We start from the raw sequence: 24415 nt of genomic DNA on the forward strand, positions 1-24415 counted from the left end.
CACGTGTAAAAATATAAATTTTGAGTTTTTGAACTTGAGCCCTAAAGCAATGTTGTAGAGTTTGAAAAACTCTCCAACTTTCATTTTGGGCATTTCTTCATTTGGGCTTTGGGTTGACGGGAAATTTTGTTTTACAAATAAGCCCCTGCAATTCTCTGATTTTGCGTATACGCCCTTGGAGAAAACCATTCCTCTTTCCTTTCTGTTCTCTCTCTGACTTATCCTCCCCTGGCGTCTGTCTTATCTTCTCCACCGGCAGTGCTTATCTCTGTCTCTCTCTTCCATCTACCCTTCCTCCACCTCTCTTTCTCCTCTTCCTCTGGCTCGGACAGCTCACGGCAGCGGCGGGCCAGCGGGGCCCAGGCGGCGCGCGCAGGCGGCGGCCCCACGCGGGGCGCTGCGCGGCCGGGGCTGCGGCTCGGCGCGCGGTAGGCGCGCGGCGCTGGGCCGGCGCTGGGGCAGCGCGCGACCCAGGCGGCAGCAGGCGCTAGGCGGGCCCAGGCGGAGTGCGCGCAAGCGCGCGGAGCGGCTCGGCGCGCGGGGGCAGGCGGCCGAGCGGAGGCGGGCGGCGCGGCTCGGGGCCGGCGCGGGCTGGCGGCTGGCGGCGCGCTGGGCGAGCAGGCGCGGCTGGGGCGGCCGGCTCGGCGCGGTGGTGGGGCGGCAGCGTGCGCGGGGCTGGGCGGCGTGCGGCCGGCAAGGCGAGCGCGCGCGGAAGCTGGCAGCGGGCGCCGGGCGGCTCGGCCCGAGCGGGGCGCGAGCGCGGCCTAGGAGGTGGCGCAAGCGGGGGAAGAAGCGCGCAGCGTGGAGGTGAATGCAGGTGTGGCAGTGCAGGTCAGGCGTCGAGCTGGGCAAGTGACTGGCGACCCCAGGCGAGCTGGTGCAGGCGCTCAGGATCGGGCGAGCACGGTAGCCCGAGTGACGGTTGTGGCGCGTGAGATGGAGCGGAGCGGCTCGGGTGGCGTGAGCCGGAGCGGCGCGTGGACGTGGGGCGCTGGAGAGCTGGCGGCTGCAGGCGCCAGTGCGCGGTGGCGCGTAGGCGAGTGGGCGCTGGAGCGGGTCGCGGGCGGTGCTGGAACGGCAGGAACGTGAGCGACGCCGAGCGGGTGGCGCGAGCGTGCAAGCGATGGCGTACGGAAGTGGGAGGTGTGGATAGGTGTTGAGCGGAGCGCGCACGGAGGCGTGATTGGCGCGCGCGTGTGAGTGGCTTGGCAGAGGCAGGAGTAGGCCCAGGTGGCGCAAACACGCGTGTGTGAGCACAGGAGTGATGCGGCAAGGCCGGGCGAACACAGGTTAGGCAGGTGGAAGCGGGGGAGCAGCTGCACAGCGTGCAGGGCGGATTCGCACGGGAACAGCAGGGCCGTGTTTGGAGGATGTCGGAAGCCGTTGAGGAGAAGACAACGAAAGGCGCGGCCCTGATGCGGACAGACCTCGATCTTTGTGAAAGCGGAAGAACAGTTATGGCACGGCGAGCCGGAGGAAAGGTGGCAAAGCGAAGACGAAGGTCCGAACGGATTTGGACTAGCACATCCGTGGATGCGAGCGAGAGTGTTCTACCGGTGACCGGCTCGGCTCGATTCCGTAAGCGTGAGCGCGTGCAAGATGACAGGCCACGCGCGAGCAGAGCAAGAGCTAAGAGTATGTGAACAGAGGAAGTTCAGTCCGGGGACAAGGAAACTCTGAGGTTCGCGGAAGAGATGGTATAACGAACCAATCCGGCTCTGTCATTTCGTCCCAGGGATTCACGACATCCAGCAGCTTCTAATCTTCGTCATCGCCGAGCTCATCTTATCGTCGCCAATCCTATTCACCGATCCCGTTCACCGCGAGAATTCACGTTCCGCGTGTTCCTCTTCATAACCAAGGCTACCGCAAGGTTTGCCCTTATTCACTGAATCTTCTTAATGCCAGCGATTCCTTTGCTGGAATATCGTCATTATTTTCCTGTTATCTATTTTCCCGGACCAGGGACTTGATTGCTACGTTTTAGAAAGTTCTAGGATGTTCCTTGTAAAATTTCCAAAGCTTTCTGTATTTCAAATCGATGAACTTCTACATTTCATAGATTTCCATAAGAAGTTCATAAAAATGTAAAATCAGTTTCGTTTGAAACCCTAAGTCAAAACCTATAAGTTTTATGTTGTGATCTTGAGTGAAAGTCTTTAATGAGTGGTTTAGGTCAAATGTTAGAGAATGAATGTTTTATTGTGCCTTATATTGTATGCTTGTGTTATAGCTAGAAGATAAATTATAGGGTGTATGTTTTAAGTGGAGAAGTGTGATAGTTAGTTAATCCTATCACCCTAGAGCTCATATCCCTACCATCAAGCCATTGTCCTCGTCTTGATTGCCGTTTATTTAAGTTCTTTGTCGTAAAAGGATCCCTGTTAGTTTGTGTAGGTCTGCTGCTTAGCCAAAACATCTCTACGGTTATGCCTCAGCATCAGCTTTTGGTTCAGCCGCTAAGCATCAATTTTCTTGAGTCTATGGTGTTTCTATGTAACAGCTGTCAGTCGATGCTTCTACCATTGACTGGTTAGCTGATACGATTGTTACCTTTCTAGTATCGGCTACTGCCGATACAGTTCTTTTGTTCTGTTCTACATCGGCTACACATAGCCGATATATCAGAGACACCCACGATCTTAAGGTTCTTACCATCGGCCGACCCAAGCCGATTCTAGTCGTTTTCCGTATCGGTCAAACACGGCCGATCGATCCTTAGTTTTCCCACCCTTATCTATACACTTCTATCAGTCGATTCATCAACTGAGAAATCGGCTATATATCTATCGGTTCTATACCCTTAACCATACCCCATCGGCTGTACGTCACTCAATAGTTGTGCTGACGTAATCGAGTCGATACAACCACACTTAGTTACCTAAATAACACCTAAGCACATCTCAGTTAAGACAACTACTTTAGGAATCATCCTTCTGCCAAGGTAATCGATGATTTCATCGATCACCTAGGAAACCGATGCACTCATCAATCAGCTAAACCCTCGTTGTTTCCAATCAGCTCTGTGGTAACCCTCAGCAAGTAGCTGATTCTAAATAGTTGTTTCCCTATAGCTCTATCCAAGTTTAGTTGCAAGTCTTTTGTTTGTTATGTAAATAATATGTTAAAGGAGTGTTGAATTGCAATTTTGTTGTGAGGTGAAATAGCTTCACGTGCATGCTTTGAATGTGATGTCGCATTGCATGTAGATACGACTACTTCCGCACGCAGTTCCTACAAGATCTTCCAGAAGTCTACGGCGGATGTTCCTGAAGATCAAGTAAATGTCACCAAGGGAATATCTGAAGCCCCGAACCAAAGTTCGGAAGATGTTAACATTTCTGACTTCAGACCCACCAGTAAAGGCAAGCCCCGGACATAACCTACTATTTTATTACACTGCAATCTATATCTATTTACGTATTCTATGCATTAAGTTCTTAGGAATTGCTTGAAACCCTAGATGCATAAATCCTAGGAACCAATGTATTGCACTTGAGGTCATATCGACTAGATGCTCTGCTAATAGGGCCGGTAGAAGTCGGGTGATTTCCTGTCACTCGCGCGATATAGGAATTGTAATGTTTACATTCCTGTTACCACTATAAGGATGCCGGACGGGAGTTTTGTGCGGTATCATGATTGAGGTGATACCCCGTCTGTGTTGATAAATCTGTTAAGGTCGCAGCGTGTGGAAGTGCGGGTTAAGTGTTTGAAAGTACTAGCCACATGCCGTGAGTTATGGGTAAGCGGTAAGCCTAGTAGCCAATCGGCCCGAGGAGTGGACATACCTCCCACCACTCGATTTGCTTCTTTTGGTTACTTGGTTCGACTGGGGAAATACGTGTTGCAAGGGCAACCAGGAATACGGGTTTTGTAGTCGCGCTACAGACGTATGTCCTGCACGAGTGATGTGCATATGTTCCTGCAGTCGCTTGTGGTGGACCTGTCCACGAGTCGGAATGAAAGGCAAACGGTTGCTTCGGAACTATCGTTGGATGTTCCAAGCGTGTGAGTTAGGTTTACCTTGCAAGGTTAAATTCGATTCAGAATCGTCCGCTTCTCACGAAGATTGAGACTGCTTGATCCCTTTTCCACATAGAGTAACAAGAGCAATATTATGGTTATCAAAGATGACGTTTGACCAAAGATTATACCATGCTTGCTTAGATATAGGTGCTTACTTAGAATGGATAATTAACTAGAATCTGAAAGCTAAAACTTGAAATTAAGGATCTACTCTTTGTTGCTTTTCAGCTGAAACTAAACCCAGAACCTTTATAAGCTCTCATAAGTCTAGTTATGGGCTAAGTATACCCAGTCCCGGGTAAGCCTTGCTGAGTATTAGTATACTCAGCCTTGCTAGTTATATGTTTTGCAGGAAAAGCCCTTGAAGACCCTACTCTTTCCCTGTCATGGCCCTATGCTCTTCCAGAAGATTGGTCCGTGGAATGGGATCTGTCCTCGGCCAATACTGATGATCTTGAGTGATGTCGTGCCCGGGCTTAGCATGGCATCCGTCTTGACGACGTATTGTAAATCATCGCGTATGTTTTCCGCTGCCAAAAGCCAAAACTTCAACAGTTGTACTGTTTTCTCTAAGTTTGAAACTTTGTACTACTTTTATAAACTCTTGTAATGTAATTCCCTATTATGTAACTTGTGATGGTGATTGTATCTCTGGACTCACCTTCGTGTGAGGTAACCTTATTGATCCTGTGTATCGGTGGTTTATCGGGACGTTACCCGACAGGCCAAGGGATTATACCGTTTGAAGCACGTTGGAGCCCTCGGAATTGGACTCGCGTACTTGAGCCGGTATAATTCAGGTTGGTTCTGCCACAGCTGGTATCAGAGCTATAAGGTTACCCTGGAGATACATTTTACCTTAAAAATACTTTCAGTATAAAAGTTTAACCAACAATATGTTTGGCAAAACTACGTTGGATTCGTTAAGGATTATCTATAGTACGTAAGCCCTAGGGTAATGTTATTATGGGAGTTAGAGGTGGCTATAATATATATATAACCCTAACTACCAGCATTACTTTTCTGTCAAAACTTAAATTCCTGCACAACTCAACTTTACTTTCAGTAACGACATCTTTGATGGTGAGGTAAGAAGGTAAGGATCCTCAGCCAACTGAGGAGCTTGGCCTTCCCGTCGGTGATGCGAACCGAACGCTGTTTCTCAAGCAGTGGCCTACTTGAGATGCTGCCAATGTACCAACTTCGGTTGACTACATTGGGAGTATATAGTTAGGTAAGGGGGTATGAACAGCAACATCCCCGCATTTTGCGGTACCCCCGTGAATACGTTATCTCGATAACGTATGTTAACGTTGTCTGTACGACGGTAATTGTACAGATGCTGTTTCTATAATGAACAGTAATGATTGGGGACGCTTTCATGACATGCTGGCATGAAAGGTTCAATATATCCATATTGTGATTTTCTGCAGGTACACTAACCCCGTTACGTAAGCTTGAACGTAAGAACGACTAGTATATATAGGGAGAGACGTATTATTATGATGCCACCGTACTTAACCACGTAAGACCAGGACTACTTGGCAGTTATTTTTGTTTGTGAGGACGATAGAACGTGCATGCATCATGTTATCTTGGATTGACTTGATTGTCTTGTTTGTTACGTTGTTGTACTGAAATATGTGCTTGTATCTGAATGCCTGTTTGACTTTGTGTGGTAAGAGCCAACATAAACCGCTAGGCTAACCTAGAGTGAGAAGGTCTTTTGTGAATCAAGTGAATTGGGTTATGTTTGAACCCTATCACCGATCTTAGCTTGACAGCTAAATCAAACCCTTAATCTTGCTTTTCCTTAAGGGTTAAATCTTGATAGTTGTCAGCAAACCCTTGGATCCATTATTTAGTGAATCATCTGTCCTCTCTCGATGTTGTACCATATCTTATTGCCTATTCTGGTTACAACATCTGAAAGTTGCACCTTCGATTTTTGCTCAGATGATTTTGGATAAATTAAAAAGATGTATGACAATAATTACTTTTTGCATACAATTCTCCCGGCAAAAAAGTCATGCATCATAACATATACCATTTTGGTCAATGCATGGTGTTGCATCATCATCGAAAGCCCGTAGACTAACTATCGAGTGTGCCTCTTGTATAGCTTTAGGTTGTCTTCGGCTTCTTAAGACCTATCTTGCTGCTGTTGGCACTATAGGGTTGCTATTCCTCTTTTGTGGTGGTGTTTAATCACATGATCATGTTGCCGTGTCGGAACCTAAGGCCTCATGTGTGCTGCAGCCATATGATTGAGCCATTAGGGGCGCACTGGTGACTAGGTATATGTGACATAACCCCACTGCAATCTCTCTTTTTGCAACCTTACTAGTGTCCTAACTTCTAATCTTTGTCTAAGGATATAGGACTACCCAGGTGTTAGTTACGAAAGAACGGTTGTAGGATGCGAGTCATATGCATCATTAACTCATAAGGGTATGCATCATACTTCATGCATTTCATATGTGCATGCATTGCAAGTATCATCATCCTTGCATCATGGTGTCTGCATCATTTGGTCAGCATCATGATAATTGCCTTGTGGCATATGCACCATTTCAGTCGTGCATGGAATCCTCCATTCTCGTGTTGCACCATTATTGTAATCATAAAACTCAAACAATGCATCACGATCATGGATGGAGCATTTTGTCATTATTCCTTGATTGCATCGGTCTCAATAGGCATGTTTTGCAATAACATCATCTAAAATTATTTAAGTAATACACTCTGAGCAAGAATATTTCAAACATCACTTTGTCAATCCCTTGTACTATCCTCACTTGTGAATCATAAGTTCTGTAATGAATGTCATTGACATTTATCGTTTTCATGATTGATCTCAATTCTATGAGAATTTGATCACCTTTCTTTCTCTTTTCTTGTCAAACTCATCCATATCTATCCATGCTCTCGTTATACTCATCTTGCTACACTTCAACGGTTTCTACCATCAGCATCAACCTTCTCTGGTGTGATTGTTTTCTGCTGTTTTTGCTGGGTGATTTGCTTCTCTTCCCTTAAGAGTCTTTCGTTCGAATCTCGGGACGAGATTCTTTTTAGGGGGGAGGGCTGTGACAGTTCATGTATTTGTAATGCTAGGAATATATTTTGTTAGTGTGAAATATGTGTTCGTTAAGTGTAAAGCTTGTGTATGTCTATGTGAAACTTTTGAAAATTTAAAAGTGCAAGTAAAAAGGGCATTTTTGTAATTACAGAAAAATCTAGGGTTGTTTTTGCAAAATGTAATTGGATTAGAGTAATTTCAAAATAAGTGAAAAGTGGTTTTGTAAACATGTTTTTCTTATTTTATCCCTTGTAAAAATATATATTTATTTATTCAAAAGTTTCATTGGAAATGTGTATGTTGAAGTGTGTAAAATTTTTGGGTAAAATGGTAAAAACAAGGATGTTTGTGTAATTTTATAAAAGTGCAAGCCCTTTTATGCAAATGTTTGATTTACAAAAGTAACTTTTAAATTTACTCAGGACTAAAGTGTAAAAAGTGCAAGTCATCATGACATGTCTATCCAACCATTATGACGAGTCTATCCCGTCATTATGACGTGTCATAAATACTTGCATTTAAGTCCTGAAATTTATAAAATTACATTTTTAGGACAAAAGCAATTCAAATCCAACTTTTATTCAAAACTTCACGTGTAAAAATATAAATTTTGAGTTTTTGAACTTGAGCCCTAAAGCAATGTTGTAGAGTTTGAAAAACTCTCCAACTTTCATTTTGGGCATTTCTTCATTTGGGCTTTGGGTTGACGGGAAATTTTGTTTTACAAATAAGCCCCTGCAATTCTCTGATTTTGCGTATACGCCCTTGGAGAAAACCATTCCTCTTTCCTTTCTGTTCTCTCTCTGACTTATCCTCCCCTGGCGTCTGTCTTATCTTCTCCACCGGCAGTGCTTATCTCTGTCTCTCTCTTCCATCTACCCTTCCTCCACCTCTCTTTCTCCTCTTCCTCTGGCTCGGACAGCTCACGGCAGCAGCGGGCCAGCGGGGCCCAGGCGGCGCGCGCAGGCGGCGGCCCCACGCGGGGCGCTGCGCGGCCGGGGCTGCGGCTCGGCGCGCGGTAGGCGCGCGGCGCTGGGCCGGCGCTGGGGCAGCGCGCGACCCAGGCGGCAGCAGGCGCTAGGCGGGCCCAGGCGGAGTGCGCGCAAGCGCGCGGAGCGGCTCGGCGCGCGGGGGCAGGCGGCCGAGCGGAGGCGGGCGGCGCGGCTCGGGGCCGGCGCGGGCTGGCGGCTGGCGGCGCGCTGGGCGAGCAGGCGCGGCTGGGGCGGCCGGCTCGGCGCGGTGGTGGGGCGGCAGCGTGCGCGGGGCTGGGCGGCGTGCGGCCGGCAAGGCGAGCGCGCGCGGAAGCTGGCAGCGGGCGCCGGGCGGCTCGGCCCGAGCGGGGCGCGAGCGCGGCCTAGGAGGTGGCGCAAGCGGGGGAAGAAGCGCGCAGCGTGGAGGTGAATGCAGGTGTGGCAGTGCAGGTCAGGCGTCGAGCTGGGCAAGTGACTGGCGACCCCAGGCGAGCTGGTGCAGGCGCTCAGGATCGGGCGAGCACGGTAGCCCGAGTGACGGTTGTGGCGCGTGAGATGGAGCGGAGCGGCTCGGGTGGCGTGAGCCGGAGCGGCGCGTGGACGTGGGGCGCTGGAGAGCTGGCGGCTGCAGGCGCCAGTGCGCGGTGGCGCGTAGGCGAGTGGGCGCTGGAGCGGGTCGCGGGCGGTGCTGGAACGGCAGGAACGTGAGCGACGCCGAGCGGGTGGCGCGAGCGTGCAAGCGATGGCGTACGGAAGTGGGAGGTGTGGATAGGTGTTGAGCGGAGCGCGCACGGAGGCGTGATTGGCGCGCGCGTGTGAGTGGCTTGGCAGAGGCAGGAGTAGGCCCAGGTGGCGCAAACACGCGTGTGTGAGCACAGGAGTGATGCGGCAAGGCCGGGCGAACACAGGTTAGGCAGGTGGAAGCGGGGGAGCAGCTGCACAGCGTGCAGGGCGGATTCGCACGGGAACAGCAGGGCCGTGTTTGGAGGATGTCGGAAGCCGTTGAGGAGAAGACAACGAAAGGCGCGGCCCTGATGCGGACAGACCTCGATCTTTGTGAAAGCGGAAGAACAGTTATGGCACGGCGAGCCGGAGGAAAGGTGGCAAAGCGAAGACGAAGGTCCGAACGGATTTGGACTAGCACATCCGTGGATGCGAGCGAGAGTGTTCTACCGGTGACCGGCTCGGCTCGATTCCGTAAGCGTGAGCGCGTGCAAGATGACAGGCCACGCGCGAGCAGAGCAAGAGCTAAGAGTATGTGAACAGAGGAAGTTCAGTCCGGGGACAAGGAAACTCTGAGGTTCGCGGAAGAGATGGTATAACGAACCAATCCGGCTCTGTCATTTCGTCCCAGGGATTCACGACATCCAGCAGCTTCTAATCTTCGTCATCGCCGAGCTCATCTTATCGTCGCCAATCCTATTCACCGATCCCGTTCACCGCGAGAATTCACGTTCCGCGTGTTCCTCTTCATAACCAAGGCTACCGCAAGGTTTGCCCTTATTCACTGAATCTTCTTAATGCCAGCGATTCCTTTGCTGGAATATCGTCATTATTTTCCTGTTATCTATTTTCCCGGACCAGGGACTTGATTGCTACGTTTTAGAAAGTTCTAGGATGTTCCTTGTAAAATTTCCAAAGCTTTCTGTATTTCAAATCGATGAACTTCTACATTTCATAGATTTCCATAAGAAGTTCATAAAAATGTAAAATCAGTTTCGTTTGAAACCCTAAGTCAAAACCTATAAGTTTTATGTTGTGATCTTGAGTGAAAGTCTTTAATGAGTGGTTTAGGTCAAATGTTAGAGAATGAATGTTTTATTGTGCCTTATATTGTATGCTTGTGTTATAGCTAGAAGATAAATTATAGGGTGTATGTTTTAAGTGGAGAAGTGTGATAGTTAGTTAATCCTATCACCCTAGAGCTCATATCCCTACCATCAAGCCATTGTCCTCGTCTTGATTGCCGTTTATTTAAGTTCTTTGTCGTAAAAGGATCCCTGTTAGTTTGTGTAGGTCTGCTGCTTAGCCAAAACATCTCTACGGTTATGCCTCAGCATCAGCTTTTGGTTCAGCCGCTAAGCATCAATTTTCTTGAGTCTATGGTGTTTCTATGTAACAGCTGTCAGTCGATGCTTCTACCATTGACTGGTTAGCTGATACGATTGTTACCTTTCTAGTATCGGCTACTGCCGATACAGTTCTTTTGTTCTGTTCTACATCGGCTACACATAGCCGATATATCAGAGACACCCACGATCTTAAGGTTCTTACCATCGGCCGACCCAAGCCGATTCTAGTCGTTTTCCGTATCGGTCAAACACGGCCGATCGATCCTTAGTTTTCCCACCCTTATCTATACACTTCTATCAGTCGATTCATCAACTGAGAAATCGGCTATATATCTATCGGTTCTATACCCTTAACCATACCCCATCGGCTGTACGTCACTCAATAGTTGTGCTGACGTAATCGAGTCGATACAACCACACTTAGTTACCTAAATAACACCTAAGCACATCTCAGTTAAGACAACTACTTTAGGAATCATCCTTCTGCCAAGGTAATCGATGATTTCATCGATCACCTAGGAAACCGATGCACTCATCAATCAGCTAAACCCTCGTTGTTTCCAATCAGCTCTGTGGTAACCCTCAGCAAGTAGCTGATTCTAAATAGTTGTTTCCCTATAGCTCTATCCAAGTTTAGTTGCAAGTCTTTTGTTTGTTATGTAAATAATATGTTAAAGGAGTGTTGAATTGCAATTTTGTTGTGAGGTGAAATAGCTTCACGTGCATGCTTTGAATGTGATGTCGCATTGCATGTAGATACGACTACTTCCGCACGCAGTTCCTACAAGATCTTCCAGAAGTCTACGGCGGATGTTCCTGAAGATCAAGTAAATGTCACCAAGGGAATATCTGAAGCCCCGAACCAAAGTTCGGAAGATGTTAACATTTCTGACTTCAGACCCACCAGTAAAGGCAAGCCCCGGACATAACCTACTATTTTATTACACTGCAATCTATATCTATTTACGTATTCTATGCATTAAGTTCTTAGGAATTGCTTGAAACCCTAGATGCATAAATCCTAGGAACCAATGTATTGCACTTGAGGTCATATCGACTAGATGCTCTGCTAATAGGGCCGGTAGAAGTCGGGTGATTTCCTGTCACTCGCGCGATATAGGAATTGTAATGTTTACATTCCTGTTACCACTATAAGGATGCCGGACGGGAGTTTTGTGCGGTATCATGATTGAGGTGATACCCCGTCTGTGTTGATAAATCTGTTAAGGTCGCAGCGTGTGGAAGTGCGGGTTAAGTGTTTGAAAGTACTAGCCACATGCCGTGAGTTATGGGTAAGCGGTAAGCCTAGTAGCCAATCGGCCCGAGGAGTGGACATACCTCCCACCACTCGATTTGCTTCTTTTGGTTACTTGGTTCGACTGGGGAAATACGTGTTGCAAGGGCAACCAGGAATACGGGTTTTGTAGTCGCGCTACAGACGTATGTCCTGCACGAGTGATGTGCGTATGTTCCTGCAGTCGCTTGTGGTGGACCTGTCCACGAGTCGGAATGAAAGGCAAACGGTTGCTTCGGAACTATCGTTGGATGTTCCAAGCGTGTGAGTTAGGTTTACCTTGCAAGGTTAAATTCGATTCAGAATCGTCCGCTTCTCACGAAGATTGAGACTGCTTGATCCCTTTTCCACATAGAGTAACAAGAGCAATATTATGGTTATCAAAGATGACGTTTGACCAAAGATTATACCATGCTTGCTTAGATATAGGTGCTTACTTAGAATGGATAATTAACTAGAATCTGAAAGCTAAAACTTGAAATTAAGGATCTACTCTTTGTTGCTTTTCAGCTGAAACTAAACCCAGAACCTTTATAAGCTCTCATAAGTCTAGTTATGGGCTAAGTATACCCAGTCCCGGGTAAGCCTTGCTGAGTATTAGTATACTCAGCCTTGCTAGTTATATGTTTTGCAGGAAAAGCCCTTGAAGACCCTACTCTTTCCCTGTCATGGCCCTATGCTCTTCCAGAAGATTGGTCCGTGGAATGGGATCTGTCCTCGGCCAATACTGATGATCTTGAGTGATGTCGTGCCCGGGCTTAGCATGGCATCCGTCTTGACGACGTATTGTAAATCATCGCGTATGTTTTCCGCTGCCAAAAGCCAAAACTTCAACAGTTGTACTGTTTTCTCTAAGTTTGAAACTTTGTACTACTTTTATAAACTCTTGTAATGTAATTCCCTATTATGTAACTTGTGATGGTGATTGTATCTCTGGACTCACCTTCGTGTGAGGTAACCTTATTGATCCTGTGTATCGGTGGTTTATCGGGACGTTACCCGACAGGCCAAGGGATTATACCGTTTGAAGCACGTTGGAGCCCTCGGAATTGGACTCGCGTACTTGAGCCGGTATAATTCAGGTTGGTTCTGCCACACTCTACACCCAACCCAAACGTGGGGGACTATGAAGGATGGACAGGGCTGTCATCACCTGCCGCCTACCCTGACAGACCGTGGGGAAATGTAGCAACAAAAGGTAACTTCAAGCCTAGACACCATGTCTACGCTATTGATTACTGCTTCTAACCCTAGCCAGACTCTGTCTTAAGACTCAAGTCCTTAGGCTAGAAACAACCTTTCAAGAACGAATGATGATCTCATGAGCGAATGATAACAAAGACTTTAACTTCAATAAGAACTCACTAGTGTAGACGAACCCGAATACTTACTCAAAAGAGGTTTGTATCCGCCGAGGTACAAGTAGAGGGAGCCCGACAACTCCGGCTCTCCTCTTTAACTTCTCCTCCACACACTCCGTAACCTACTCTACAAAGTAGCTCTAAAAGTTGGAATCCCCCTCTCCTCTTCTTCTCCAAATTGTTGTGTGTTGTGTGAGAGGTGAGCTCCTCCTTTTATACTACTCCAAGGGCGGTTCCTGGGTGAATTATACAAGGAAACATTGATAACCGATGTCCTAAAGGTGGTAGAGTCCTTCCTTCCAAACTTGACAGCGCTAGGATCCCATCCAGGTTCGGTCGACCCCTAAGTGGTCCCTTTTGGCACCGCCTTTGGTTGATGGTGTAACATCCCAGGTTTTACCTAGAATGTTAATGTTGCAAAAATTGTGAATTTTAAAAACTTTTTGTGTAAGCGCTCTTAGTTAGGATCAAATGCAAGGATATTCTCTCCTACTCAAATTCCTAGAAAATTTTACCGAAATTAAACTAAGGACGATATTGTTAGTGTGTAACTTTGGAGTCTTTTGGATTTATTGCAATCTACCTTGTTGAAATTATTGTTGGATCTTATTTGAGTTGCTTCCAATTTGTTTGATTCAATTGAGTAGAATTTGAATTTGAATGGGCCATTCAAATTCAAATTAATTTGCTAACTACCCTAAGCCTACTTGGTCCTCTAACCCAAAACGTGCCCAGCAGGGACAGCCCGGTCCAGCACCTTTCCCCCTTCCCCCACGAGCATGGCCCACACAGACACAACCCACTTCCAGCCCAGCCCGCCAGCCGTACCACCGCTCCCCTATACCTCCCACCCGGGCAGCTGACAAGCGGGGCCCGCTTGTCAGCATTCCCTTCCACCTCCAGCTGCGCCCCCGCGACGCTTTCGCTTCCGCCCCATGACAAGGCAGCGAAACCGCTGCGCCCTTCGCCTGCGTCACCACCGCGCCCCCGCCTATGTCACCCCACACCCGCGCCTCACCTATCCTCACTCCACGACACGGGAGTGAAACCGCCACGCCTCCCGTGTTGGCCACCGAGCCCGCACCACAAACCCTAGTCTGCGCCATGCCGTGCGATGGCGCCACGCGTCTCCATACCGTGGCCGTCCCATCTCCATCCTTGACGTCCGGGCCCGCGCTGTGAACCCTAGCACAACCTCCTTAAGAACGCTGCAAGGCCACCACCAAAAGCCCTAGCTGCCTCGGTGTTTCCCTCTTCCACTGCTGCCGCAACTGAGAGGGAGGAGAAGGAAGGAGGGAGAAGGAAGGAGAAGGAGGGCATGGGGAGAAGGATGACGCCACCGTCGCAGGAGCACCTTCACCGAGCCAGCGCCCCGATTGACCACATCGACGACCCCGTGCTCCCCGGCACTCCTCCGCCTTGCCACGGCCTCACCTCTCCGCTGCCCCGAGCACCGTCTTCCCCAGCCTCAACCGATGAGCTTCGCCACTGCTCCTCATCTCCCTTGTGCTGTCGGCACCGCTGATGAGCCTTCCCTAGCTCAGCTCTAGGACCCCCAACACCCTGTCCCAGCCTTCATGCCGCCCTTGTTGTAGAGCCCATCACACCGCCGTTCTCCCCGCAACTGCAGTCGCCTCTCCGCCGTCGCGTCGTGCCGTGGGCTCGGAATGCTGGTACCCCACGCTCGGCACGGCCACGCTGCGGTCCTAGGATGCCAAGACTCGTGCGCGTGCATACACACCCAAGCCGTCAACCAATCCCCAGCCTTGGCCTTGAACCGCTGCCATGCTGCCTCGCCGGCGATGAGCCGTGACCCTGGGAGACTAGGACGCCACGGGCACACACATGCGCACATCCAACACCGACCCATGCTGATCCTTGCCACCAGCCGTTTCCTTTTGCCATGCCGCCGCCACCATCGTCATGCCACGGCCACGGTGACCGCGCACGCCCCTGAGACGTTGCGGCCTGGCGCATGTGGGGGCCTCTACAGCATATCGCCGAGCACCTCATGTGCGTCTGCACACACACTCGTCGCACACCTATCTGCCGTACCGGGTCCAGGTGCTGCCGCACCGGATCCTACCGAGGCCGACGCGTGGGGCCGCCCAGTCAGCAAGAGGAGGAGAAGGAGGAAGGGAAGCGGCCTAGCCCAACACGACCCACAGTGCTACTGGGCCTGAAGACAAGTCAGCCCACAATGAAGCCGAAGCCAGCAGATAAACCTCGAGCTAGCCCGCCTATTCGTAACCGAGCTGACCTGCGAGCCGAGGCGAGTTGATGGGCCAGATTGAGCCCGCCCATCACTTTCAGCCCAAAAATGGAGCCGAGCCCCCTTTTCCCTTTTTCCTTTTTCCAACCTGACCAGTGGACCCTGCCTGTCAGCCTCGAGGTGAGACTGACTAGTGGGTCCCACTGACCGCTGACCCCATTCACCACTGACCGGTCAGCGCAAGCCGGTCAACGTTGACGTCAGCAGGGCCCACCCTGCTGATGTCAGCATACCACATGGCACGCTCTGGTACTGCCATGTGTCACTGCTGAGTGATTTTCTTTTCTAAAATTCTTTTATTAATTTCAAAAATAGGTTTTTCCTTAGAAAATTCGTAATAAATTAACCGAAACTCCAAAAATTATGAAACCAGTTCTATAATTCTTCTAAAATCATGAACTACCATTAGAGTAGGTTTTGTGGTAATTTGGGTCTTATTTGGCATCTTTTGTGCACTTTTACACTTTGGTCCTTCCCCTTACTCATATTTACGAATCGGACTCAACTATGAGGAGCTGATCGACGGCCAGGACCACCCGGAAGCCCAGGAGGACTTCAAAGAACCACCAGGTTCACGCCCATCTATGATCTGATTATCTATTAGGCATTGCTTGCTAGATGTGCTACTGCTTCATGATGTGTTACTATGAGATGAGCCTGCATAGCCTATTTATTTACCTGTACTCCTTGCAATCCTATCACACTTGAATATTATATGAAATGCCTTGCTATGCTTTGCATGTGTATGTGTGGGAATGGATGAATAGTCTTGGCGTGAGTGGAGATCACTTTTGAGGAGTTGGTGGATAGGGCTTTTAGCCAGGAGCGGGCGAACTCAACTCGATCGTGGATCGAGGGCTTGGGGTGTGTATCTTGGCACACTCTATGGAGTACCTGTGGCGGGTACAATTTGTTGGATACTTGGTTGAGGTGTTGGGGGCACCCATAATGGGTGCAGTTGCAGACCATTGCGGTGGAGACGCATATGATGAAGATGCCTGCTTCGGCAACTAAAGACCAGGTGAGAGTAACTATAACTAGTTGGACTATATTAAGCGTGCACACCACTTACCCATTATGAGGGCGGGCCCGGTCTGGGGCTAGCAAGTGCGGTACCAAGCCGGTAGCAAGATCGAGTATCAATGCAGGGGAAGAAGGTGCTGACCTCACGTTCCCCTCGACGCAAGGGAGGCTTCACAGTCCCGGGGCGACCTCTTGCTTGAGGATGCGCCCAAGACCCAGGAAAGTTGGATGGTGCCCTGGCTCCTAGTCTTGTTTCAGTAGACCAGTGTCTCGTAGCTCAGTTGGCTGATCCCCGGCTGTCAGACCCAGGCACACGGGACTGTCCACGTGGCACACTTCTCCTAGGATACGGGATGGGATATGGCCCATGCTCTACATCTGTTGTAACTACTCGTAATACGGTAGGATTACTCGTATAGTAGTGAAACTAGTCGGATATGGTAGGAAACTATTTGAGAAGTAATCGGGTAGGACTCCTGGATTTGTACCCGACTAGGACTTCCATATAAACCTATCCCCCTAGACTATATAAGGGCGGGCAGGGATCCCCTCAGGGACGACCATCATCAAAGGCAATACAAACCACATAGGACGTAAGGTATTACGCTCTCGATGGCCTGAACCTGTCTAAACCATGGGTTCCTTTGTACCTTCGAGTTCCTAATCTCTGATGAGGACATGACATGCTTAGATATGACCATTCAAGCACTATCGACTCTGAGGATGGCTTTTCACCAAGAGGGGAAGGATGGTGAGAACATGACACTCTTGGATACAACCATTCATTGCAAAGATAAGGTGAGCTCGTTCCAATGTATTCTTTAGGTAGATCGGGCACCCTAGTTCCCATCAATCTTGGCGACATGCTACCTACAAACACCGATAAAACACCGATAGCTGGCACGCTAGGTAGGGGTGTTCATCGAGCATCCACCGGAGAATTCGATGGCATCTTTCAGCTTCACCAGTGCTATGCTTGATGAGGGCACAACTTTCATCTTCAGCTCCTGGACCTGCGTCGCCAACGGTTTGGGTGGATTCAACAGCCACCTAGCCAACTCCAAGGTGCCGGAGGCCTCTTCATCAACTCCAAGCAGCGATCTCGATGAGTTCATCGACAACCTCGACGATCTGTTGCTTCCCGATCTGGCCCAGTAGATCGAAAAGATATCCGTTTTCAATGCAACTTCCACTCGTGACGCACCAGATCTAGTCGGGTTGGATCCAAACTGATTTGAAAGGACCACACGATCTAACTTCCTCTCCAACTTGGAGGAGGATTTGGATCTGCTGATCAAGATCAAGGATGTGGACTCCACCGCTTGCCGGGGGGCCCCATTTTCAACATCTACTTGGACTCCAATGAAGAGTACTCCCGCACAGTACTACTCCTTCATGCCAGTTTTGAGAAGGACTCGAAGTTGAGGGAGCCACCGTTCATCGGGCGGCCCCCGCCCTTAAAAACCACTCGCAACCCGACGGCCACACTGAATCTTTTTCGGGCAGCCTTCTAGGTTTAACGATACCGGCTGGCGTCGATTCATGGACAACCCTACTCTTCTGTTGCTCTTATTAGTTAGTGATACTCATGATTTCTACCTCCCTCTAGAGATGACTTCCTACCTAGGATAGTTGAGATGTGAGGAGAGGGAGTCCTCGTATCGACTTGGTGATTTTGGAAGGTGTGTGTTGGACCGGGAGTCCGGAATGCTGGAAGGGCCCGAGTCCAAAGTTGGAAGAAGTTATATATATATATGTTGTTGTGCATGCATAGAAAACCCTAGCTTGATCCCTTGAACTTTTGTTATACCCTTAGTATAGTCCACTTTAAAGCTTGCATTCGGATGGTGATATGAACCTATCCCATACCTTAGGGATAGCCTAATACTGCAGGATCCGATCCGGAGTTTGACCCCAACAATGATGGTTGGTACGATTGAAGCCTGTGCTGCACTCAAGTTGCTTGTGGAGGAGGTTCCAAAAGATGAAGGACAGCTAGAGGCCTAGCTACCACTTTCCGTTTTCTGCTTGTTTGCTCTAGCCGAAAGGCTTGTAATGAATTTTGTACTACAACTCCTATGGATTTATGTAATAATTAAACCCGTGATTGACCTTATGAGAAGTATGACTATGATATTATAATTGGAATGATTTCAGTATATGATAGCACTTGATCCAGGTACTATCACAATGATACAGGGAGTCGGATACGCGATTTGGGAATCCGGTTCATTTCAGGTGGCATGGCAGGTCGGTCTAGAGCCTGACCCTTGGTGTTTTTCCTTTGGATACATCGGTTTGCCATGATAGGTGGGAGCTTCTTCCTTGGGGTGACACAGGACATGATCTTCTGCGTATTTCTCTGTGTTCTTGTGTGTATTTCTCTCTTGTAATTTCTCATGGGTGCCTACATAACATAATTCACCAAAGCTTGTGGAAATAGTTAGGTTGAAACTCCTATTATCTAATTTGGTGATTATTATTGTGCTAAATGATGCAGGAGTTGATGGTTAGTTTGGTGATAAGGATCATCAACAACAGCCCCACACTTAGCCATTTGCTCATCCTCGAGTAAAGGTTGAGGACTGAGGTGGATGTAGCCACTTGAAGATAAACCTGCATACAAGTTATTCCAAGACTCCTCCAATTCTTGTGAACTTTTTGACTAGCTACCATGCTTACTTAGGTAAATGAAGGATGGAACAGTCCAGACTTCAGGTTCCTAGCTCTTCTTGATTAGAAACTTGGGTTTTTGTTTTGAGACAAAAGAACAATCTTGCTCCTCAAATTATTTCTCTCGAATCACTCTTTTTGGAATTGCTTTTGACACCTAGGAAAAGTTGCTACCTTCTTTTCTCCTATCATCTTCTCAGGCTTTATGTGGAGCTCAAGGTAGGAGTAAATAGGCAAGCTTGCTTTGCTTATGTTGCTAAGTTAACATCGAGATCCATGAAGAAACTAGTCATACTCTTTGATCAAAATGTGTACGTGTGTGGCCAAAGTGTATGAACTTCTTTTTGTGGTTGACTCTCTCTTTCGCTTTTGACATGTGGGCTATCTTTCTTCTTCTTTTTTCTCTTGGACATGTATGATTTCAAACCATGCTTTTGAGCATGCTTTTATTTCTTTTCTTTTTCTTCTTTTTGCATAGCCCACATGTTTTTGCTAAAATAATTGTAGAGATTTACCTCAAATGGAGTTTTATTTGAATGATGGGTGTATGGATGGCATGCTGGTGCGCAGTTTCTGATGTGGAAATTGGCATGTATATGTGGAGTGTATGTGGTTTTGATCATGTGAGTATGAAAAGTTCCTAACACGGGTCATAGAATTTGACAAAGCTCAAAGAAAAACCAAGCTGCAAGATCAAAAGGTTTTTGCAAGATGCTCAAACTTTGGCTCTGGTAGGAATTTAAATTAATTTGAGGACACAAGCTATTGCATTTTTATTTTTATGAAAAAGAAATCCCAAGTACTTTGCAAAGAAGATCAAGGTCCCATTCATCCAAACATATCACATTAGTCAATTACTTGGATAACATGGGGTCCCTAAGAAAAAATATTTGTTCATAAGAGCTAGGAGAGAATGCTAGGAATAAATAGTATGCAAATCTATTCATGGTAGCACAAGGAGTGAAGGAGCCCTCTTTATTGAATTTGAATTTGTTTCATAGCTTAAAATTATTTCCTGGCTGTATTGTACTGAGTGCAAGAAACATTGATTGAGATCAATATAGGTCATGTTGTGGTTTATAAAACAACTTCTAGTGTTCAAGAATGTTTATGCTGAAATTAGTACTCACATAAATACTCTCAGCCATCTCATTTGACCATTTTCCTTGCTTAGTGTGTGTAGTCCTCCAAAGTTCCAAAACACCTGGCTCAGCACCAGTTTCTGGATCTCTCTGCGATTCAGATATTATAAGTCATTAGTACATACGTTATTGTTTACTGTATTGGAATTCGAGAATAATGTAAGAAATTTTTACCGTTTCCCAACTATAATGAGAGAAAGGTTTGGAACCCATGGAATGGTTGGTTTTCATTTGCTGACGATTCGAAGAGTTCTGGCTGCTAATATTCTGCACGGAGTGAACAAGTTATGTTTATCCATGGAAAATAGTTCTCATGCTTGTGTTCTTAAATCTGCAAAATAGTGCGTACCTTGAACTTTTTACATCCAAAGTATGTGATCAAATAGTGCCACTCCACAATATCTAAGTCTTCAGACTTCTACTTCATTCTCTCATCATAGCTGTCGTATGCCTTGTATGTAGCACTAAATGTGGATCACCATCCTTTGTAGTGTTCTTTGGCAATCTTCCATATGTTGTTCTTGGAATCACCGGTGTCCTTAATGTCCCATACATTCTGTTGGAAAGAGAACATACAAAATTATTGTGAACTTGTTATGTATGCTACATTCAGCATTTTCAACCAAGAAAATAGAGGGAACACTAGCTACCTGTTCAAAGAGATAAGACATATTCCCACCAAATCATTAACTCACTACTTCTATATAACTTTAAGATGAATGAAGATGGGTCAGTAACATACCATTACAGATTCTGCGATATCATTCTTCACTTGTTCATTCACATCATTCCAATGTTTAACTCCAATTAGTGAAGTCCTCAACCTTGTAAACATAATAACTTCATCGACAAATGTACGCCTATATGGTCCACACGGACCAGCCAGGGTTGCAGAAAATTCGATTTTTAGTTTCTGGAAGCGAGACTTCAATCTCTTGGCCATTGCAGCTATCCCTTTCAAGCTACCACGGCCAACTCTTTTGCCATCTACTTTGAACACATAACAGAAGGTACCATAGACTTACTGCTGAGCAATAAATTGAAGAGTGAACTATCAAAATGCATGAAGATTTTAAAACCTGTTGTCTGCTTTGGTTTCCTAGCATGAGGTGGCCATTCTTCTGGTGGCGTCGCGCTACTAGCATTGCTCTCATCATGTACTGGTGTAGGCTGATCTTTACCTTTATAAGACACTGAAAAAATGAAAAACACGTGCACTTAGTAGTTTCACAATTTTCATGACAAATAACAGTACCAAAGGAAAAAAGAATTACTAATTTGTTTCAGATGTCCTTGCTCCCTTAACCATTCAGTGTATATTTTTATTGTTACATCCCTATAGTCATCTCGTAGATCTGCAAGCTACAAACTATATTAAGTGAGTAAAGAAAACAGTAATAGGTACACGTGGATAGTGCAGGAAAAAAATCGTTTATACCAGTACCAGAGCCTTCCTCTTTAAGCCAATCTTTGTATGCATCTACTGATTCATCACTACCAAGAGTATCATCATCAACACTGTCATCATCAGGCTCATACTCCCTCGGTCGTTTCAGGGGTGTAATGTTGACATGTCGTTCTTGTTCTTGGTTTCTTGACATCAACAACCTGAGTTTCTTTTTTGAAGCCACGTGCTCAAGCATCATCTCTACATCTTTGTTGTAATCAATTGCCTCAAGAGTTGCTACATCTGTTCCGCATCTTTGAAACCCAAGCTGATCTTTGAAACTAAACAAGTTGGAAAATGTTATGTGAGCCTTATCAAGAGTTGCATTGACGATGCGCTCTTCTCCTTCTACTAGCCCCTTGCACTGGACGACCACACACCTATCAATGGGGCTCTATATGTGTACATAAATATCAATATAATTATTCATTGACCAACGCACAAAATATCAAAAGACAAAAACTAATCGGTGCACTTGTATACTCATCAATGTAATTGTTCATGGACAAACATAACTGAAAGTAATGGACACACACGTGTCCTGAACCTCAAGGAGTGATCGAACATGTAGTGGAATAATTACTTGAGAGTCATAGAATTGGTAGAACATGTTAAAGAGATGCACGAGGGCATGATTCTTGCATCTAGCATCGCCTATGCATGCGCCAATGAAAGAGCAAAACCCTAGGGGTACATGATCCTGGACAACATGCATGTCGTCCTATAAACCTACGGATAAGTATACACGAGGACCTTGGACTGGAGGCAACATCAAATTGATTGCACACTATCGAGTTGCAGAAAACCTACATGGCGTTACAGGAGGTTACACACCTTTGAGCAGGTGGATCAGCAATAGCATCGTCCTCTTGTTCTCATCAACGAAGTCAGCATCAAGGATTGATACCCCACATTGTGAGGCTTGTGCATTGCCGGATCCGGACTTGGAAGGTGTCATCATGGTTGGATTATTTGGGCAGAGTCCCCATCGCCCCACACACTCATCTACCACCCCTCCCCCCTCCCGCTCGTCTCCTACGCCGCCTCACAAAATTTGGAAACAACGGTCGCAACCGTCGCAGGATTTTAGGGAAAGTGGGGAACGGCCGAGATATTTGAGGGTTTAGACAAAAATTATGGAGGAAAAAATGCTCTAGCAATTATTTTAAAAGCAAATCCTTAAGGGGTTGGGTCCCACCTATAGTAGACTAAGGAGATTACATTTTCATAGAGAGAAGACATAAATTGCTAATCTTTTCAAATGCATGGAGTTTTGAACTCATGATTGAAATCCAAGTGTTGGTTCTTTTGAACTAGTGATTGGTTTTTCTAGTGTTCCTTTTGAATTTGAACAACCAATCTAAAATTTTTAAATGATGGAGTGGATTTGTCCATGAATGCTTTTGAAAGATGACTACTACATGACCGATGCCAAAAGGTTCTTCAAGTCGAATTCATGGCGAGATGAACATGTCCAAGTCTTGGTTGTTTTAAAAATTCCATATTAAATTCTATATGCTGATGGCTGTAAGGTGTGCTCAGAAACCATAAGGCATAGCCAGAATACAAGTTCTTCGAGTAACACTATGAAATTGAATCCCTCTAATAGATAAACTTTTTATAAGAGGTTAGAAAAAACCACCAGATTTGGACAATATATGTGAAATCTATACATGTTTGAAGTTTTCATTAAGAATAAAAATACAACATAAGAAGATCCATGAAGAACTAAGGAACAACTGATGAACATCCAGGCGGCGACAGGTGGGACCTGCATGTCAATCGCAGAAGTGAAAGTGCATGCGAGGAATATGCCTCCTCATTGGCGCGTGGCGTGCGATGTGGCCTAGGCTGTTTCGGAGATTCGGCACACTAAGGTAGGCGCGCGGCATGTGGGGAACATAGAGCATTATAATCCCACCTCAGCTTCCTAAAGAGAGAAGTACCTACTTAAATACTTGGTCTCTGGTTGTGCTCTCGAACTCACGTAAATCCTCCTCTGTATCCCCTTGTGGCTTGGGTCGTAATGTCTCGTGCCTACTGCGCCTGGCCCATGGGCCATGCTGCTCCCAGTGCTTCTGCGCTCACAGCTAGGCCCTTGATATGTGATGCTGTAGATACCACGAGATCGTGTGCGAGGCCAAATATTTTTTCCTATTGACTTATCTAGGTCCCACTTGTTGGAGACACGCTACAAACGTCTGCCATCCCAAAGATTTTCCTCTTGTGAGCATAGTGGGTCCCACCTATAGGTGTCACATGAGATTACGTTTTCTCCTTGTGACTTCGGTGGGACCCACCTGTCAGAGGCACATGAGATTTTGCTTTGATATAGAGAAGACATAAATCGCTAGTCTTTTCAAATACGTAGAGTTTTGAACTCATGATTGAAATCCAAGTGTTGGTTCTTTTGAACTAATGATTGGTTTTCATAGTGTTCATTTTGAATTCGAACAACCAATCCGAACAACCAATCTACAATTTTTTAAATGATGGATTGAATTTATTCATGAATGTGTTGAAAGATGACTACTACATGAACGACGCCACATGGTTCTTCAAGTCAAATTCAAGGCAAGATGAACATTTACAAGTCTTGGTTCTTTGAAAAATTCCATTTCTATATGCTGGTGGGTGTAAGGTGTGCTTAGCCACCAAAACTCATAGCCAGCATACAAGTTCTTTTGAGAGTTAGAAATTAGTGATGGAAATGAGAAAATGTTTTGCCCAAAAGGAAAAAGGATCAAACTCGAGTAACACTATGAAATTGAATCCATCTGATAGATAAACTTTTTATAAGAGGTTAGAAAAAAACCACCAGATTTGGACAATATATGTGAAATCTATACATGTTTGAAGTTTTCATAAGAATCAAAATACAACATACAATGATCCATGAAAAACTGAGGAACAACTGATGAACATCCAGGCACCGACAGGTGGGACCTGCATGTCAATCAAAGAAATGAAAGTGCACGCGAGGAATATGCCTCCTCATTGGCGCGTGGCGTGTGATGTGGCCTGGGCCGTTTCGAAGATTCGGCACACT

The 24415-nt window shown here is 46.6% G+C and overlaps 1 protein-coding gene across 1 annotated transcript in view; it reads left to right on the forward strand.

Annotated features, from left to right (window-relative positions):
- The window catches only part of LOC112872950 (predicted GPI-anchored protein 58), a 31585-nt gene extending 12906 nt beyond the window's left edge, over nt 1-18679 (forward strand). Inside the window, exon 3 of the mRNA XM_025935985.1 lies at nt 18605-18679. Coding sequence (XP_025791770.1) covers nt 18605-18679 — 75 coding nt within the window. The remainder of the gene's footprint in view (nt 1-18604) is intronic.
- Nucleotides 18680-24415: the final 5736 nt, after the last annotated feature.

Source organism: Panicum hallii, chromosome 9, assembly GCF_002211085.1.
Source record: "Panicum hallii strain FIL2 chromosome 9, PHallii_v3.1, whole genome shotgun sequence".
Classification (NCBI taxonomy): domain Eukaryota; kingdom Viridiplantae; phylum Streptophyta; class Magnoliopsida; order Poales; family Poaceae; genus Panicum; species Panicum hallii.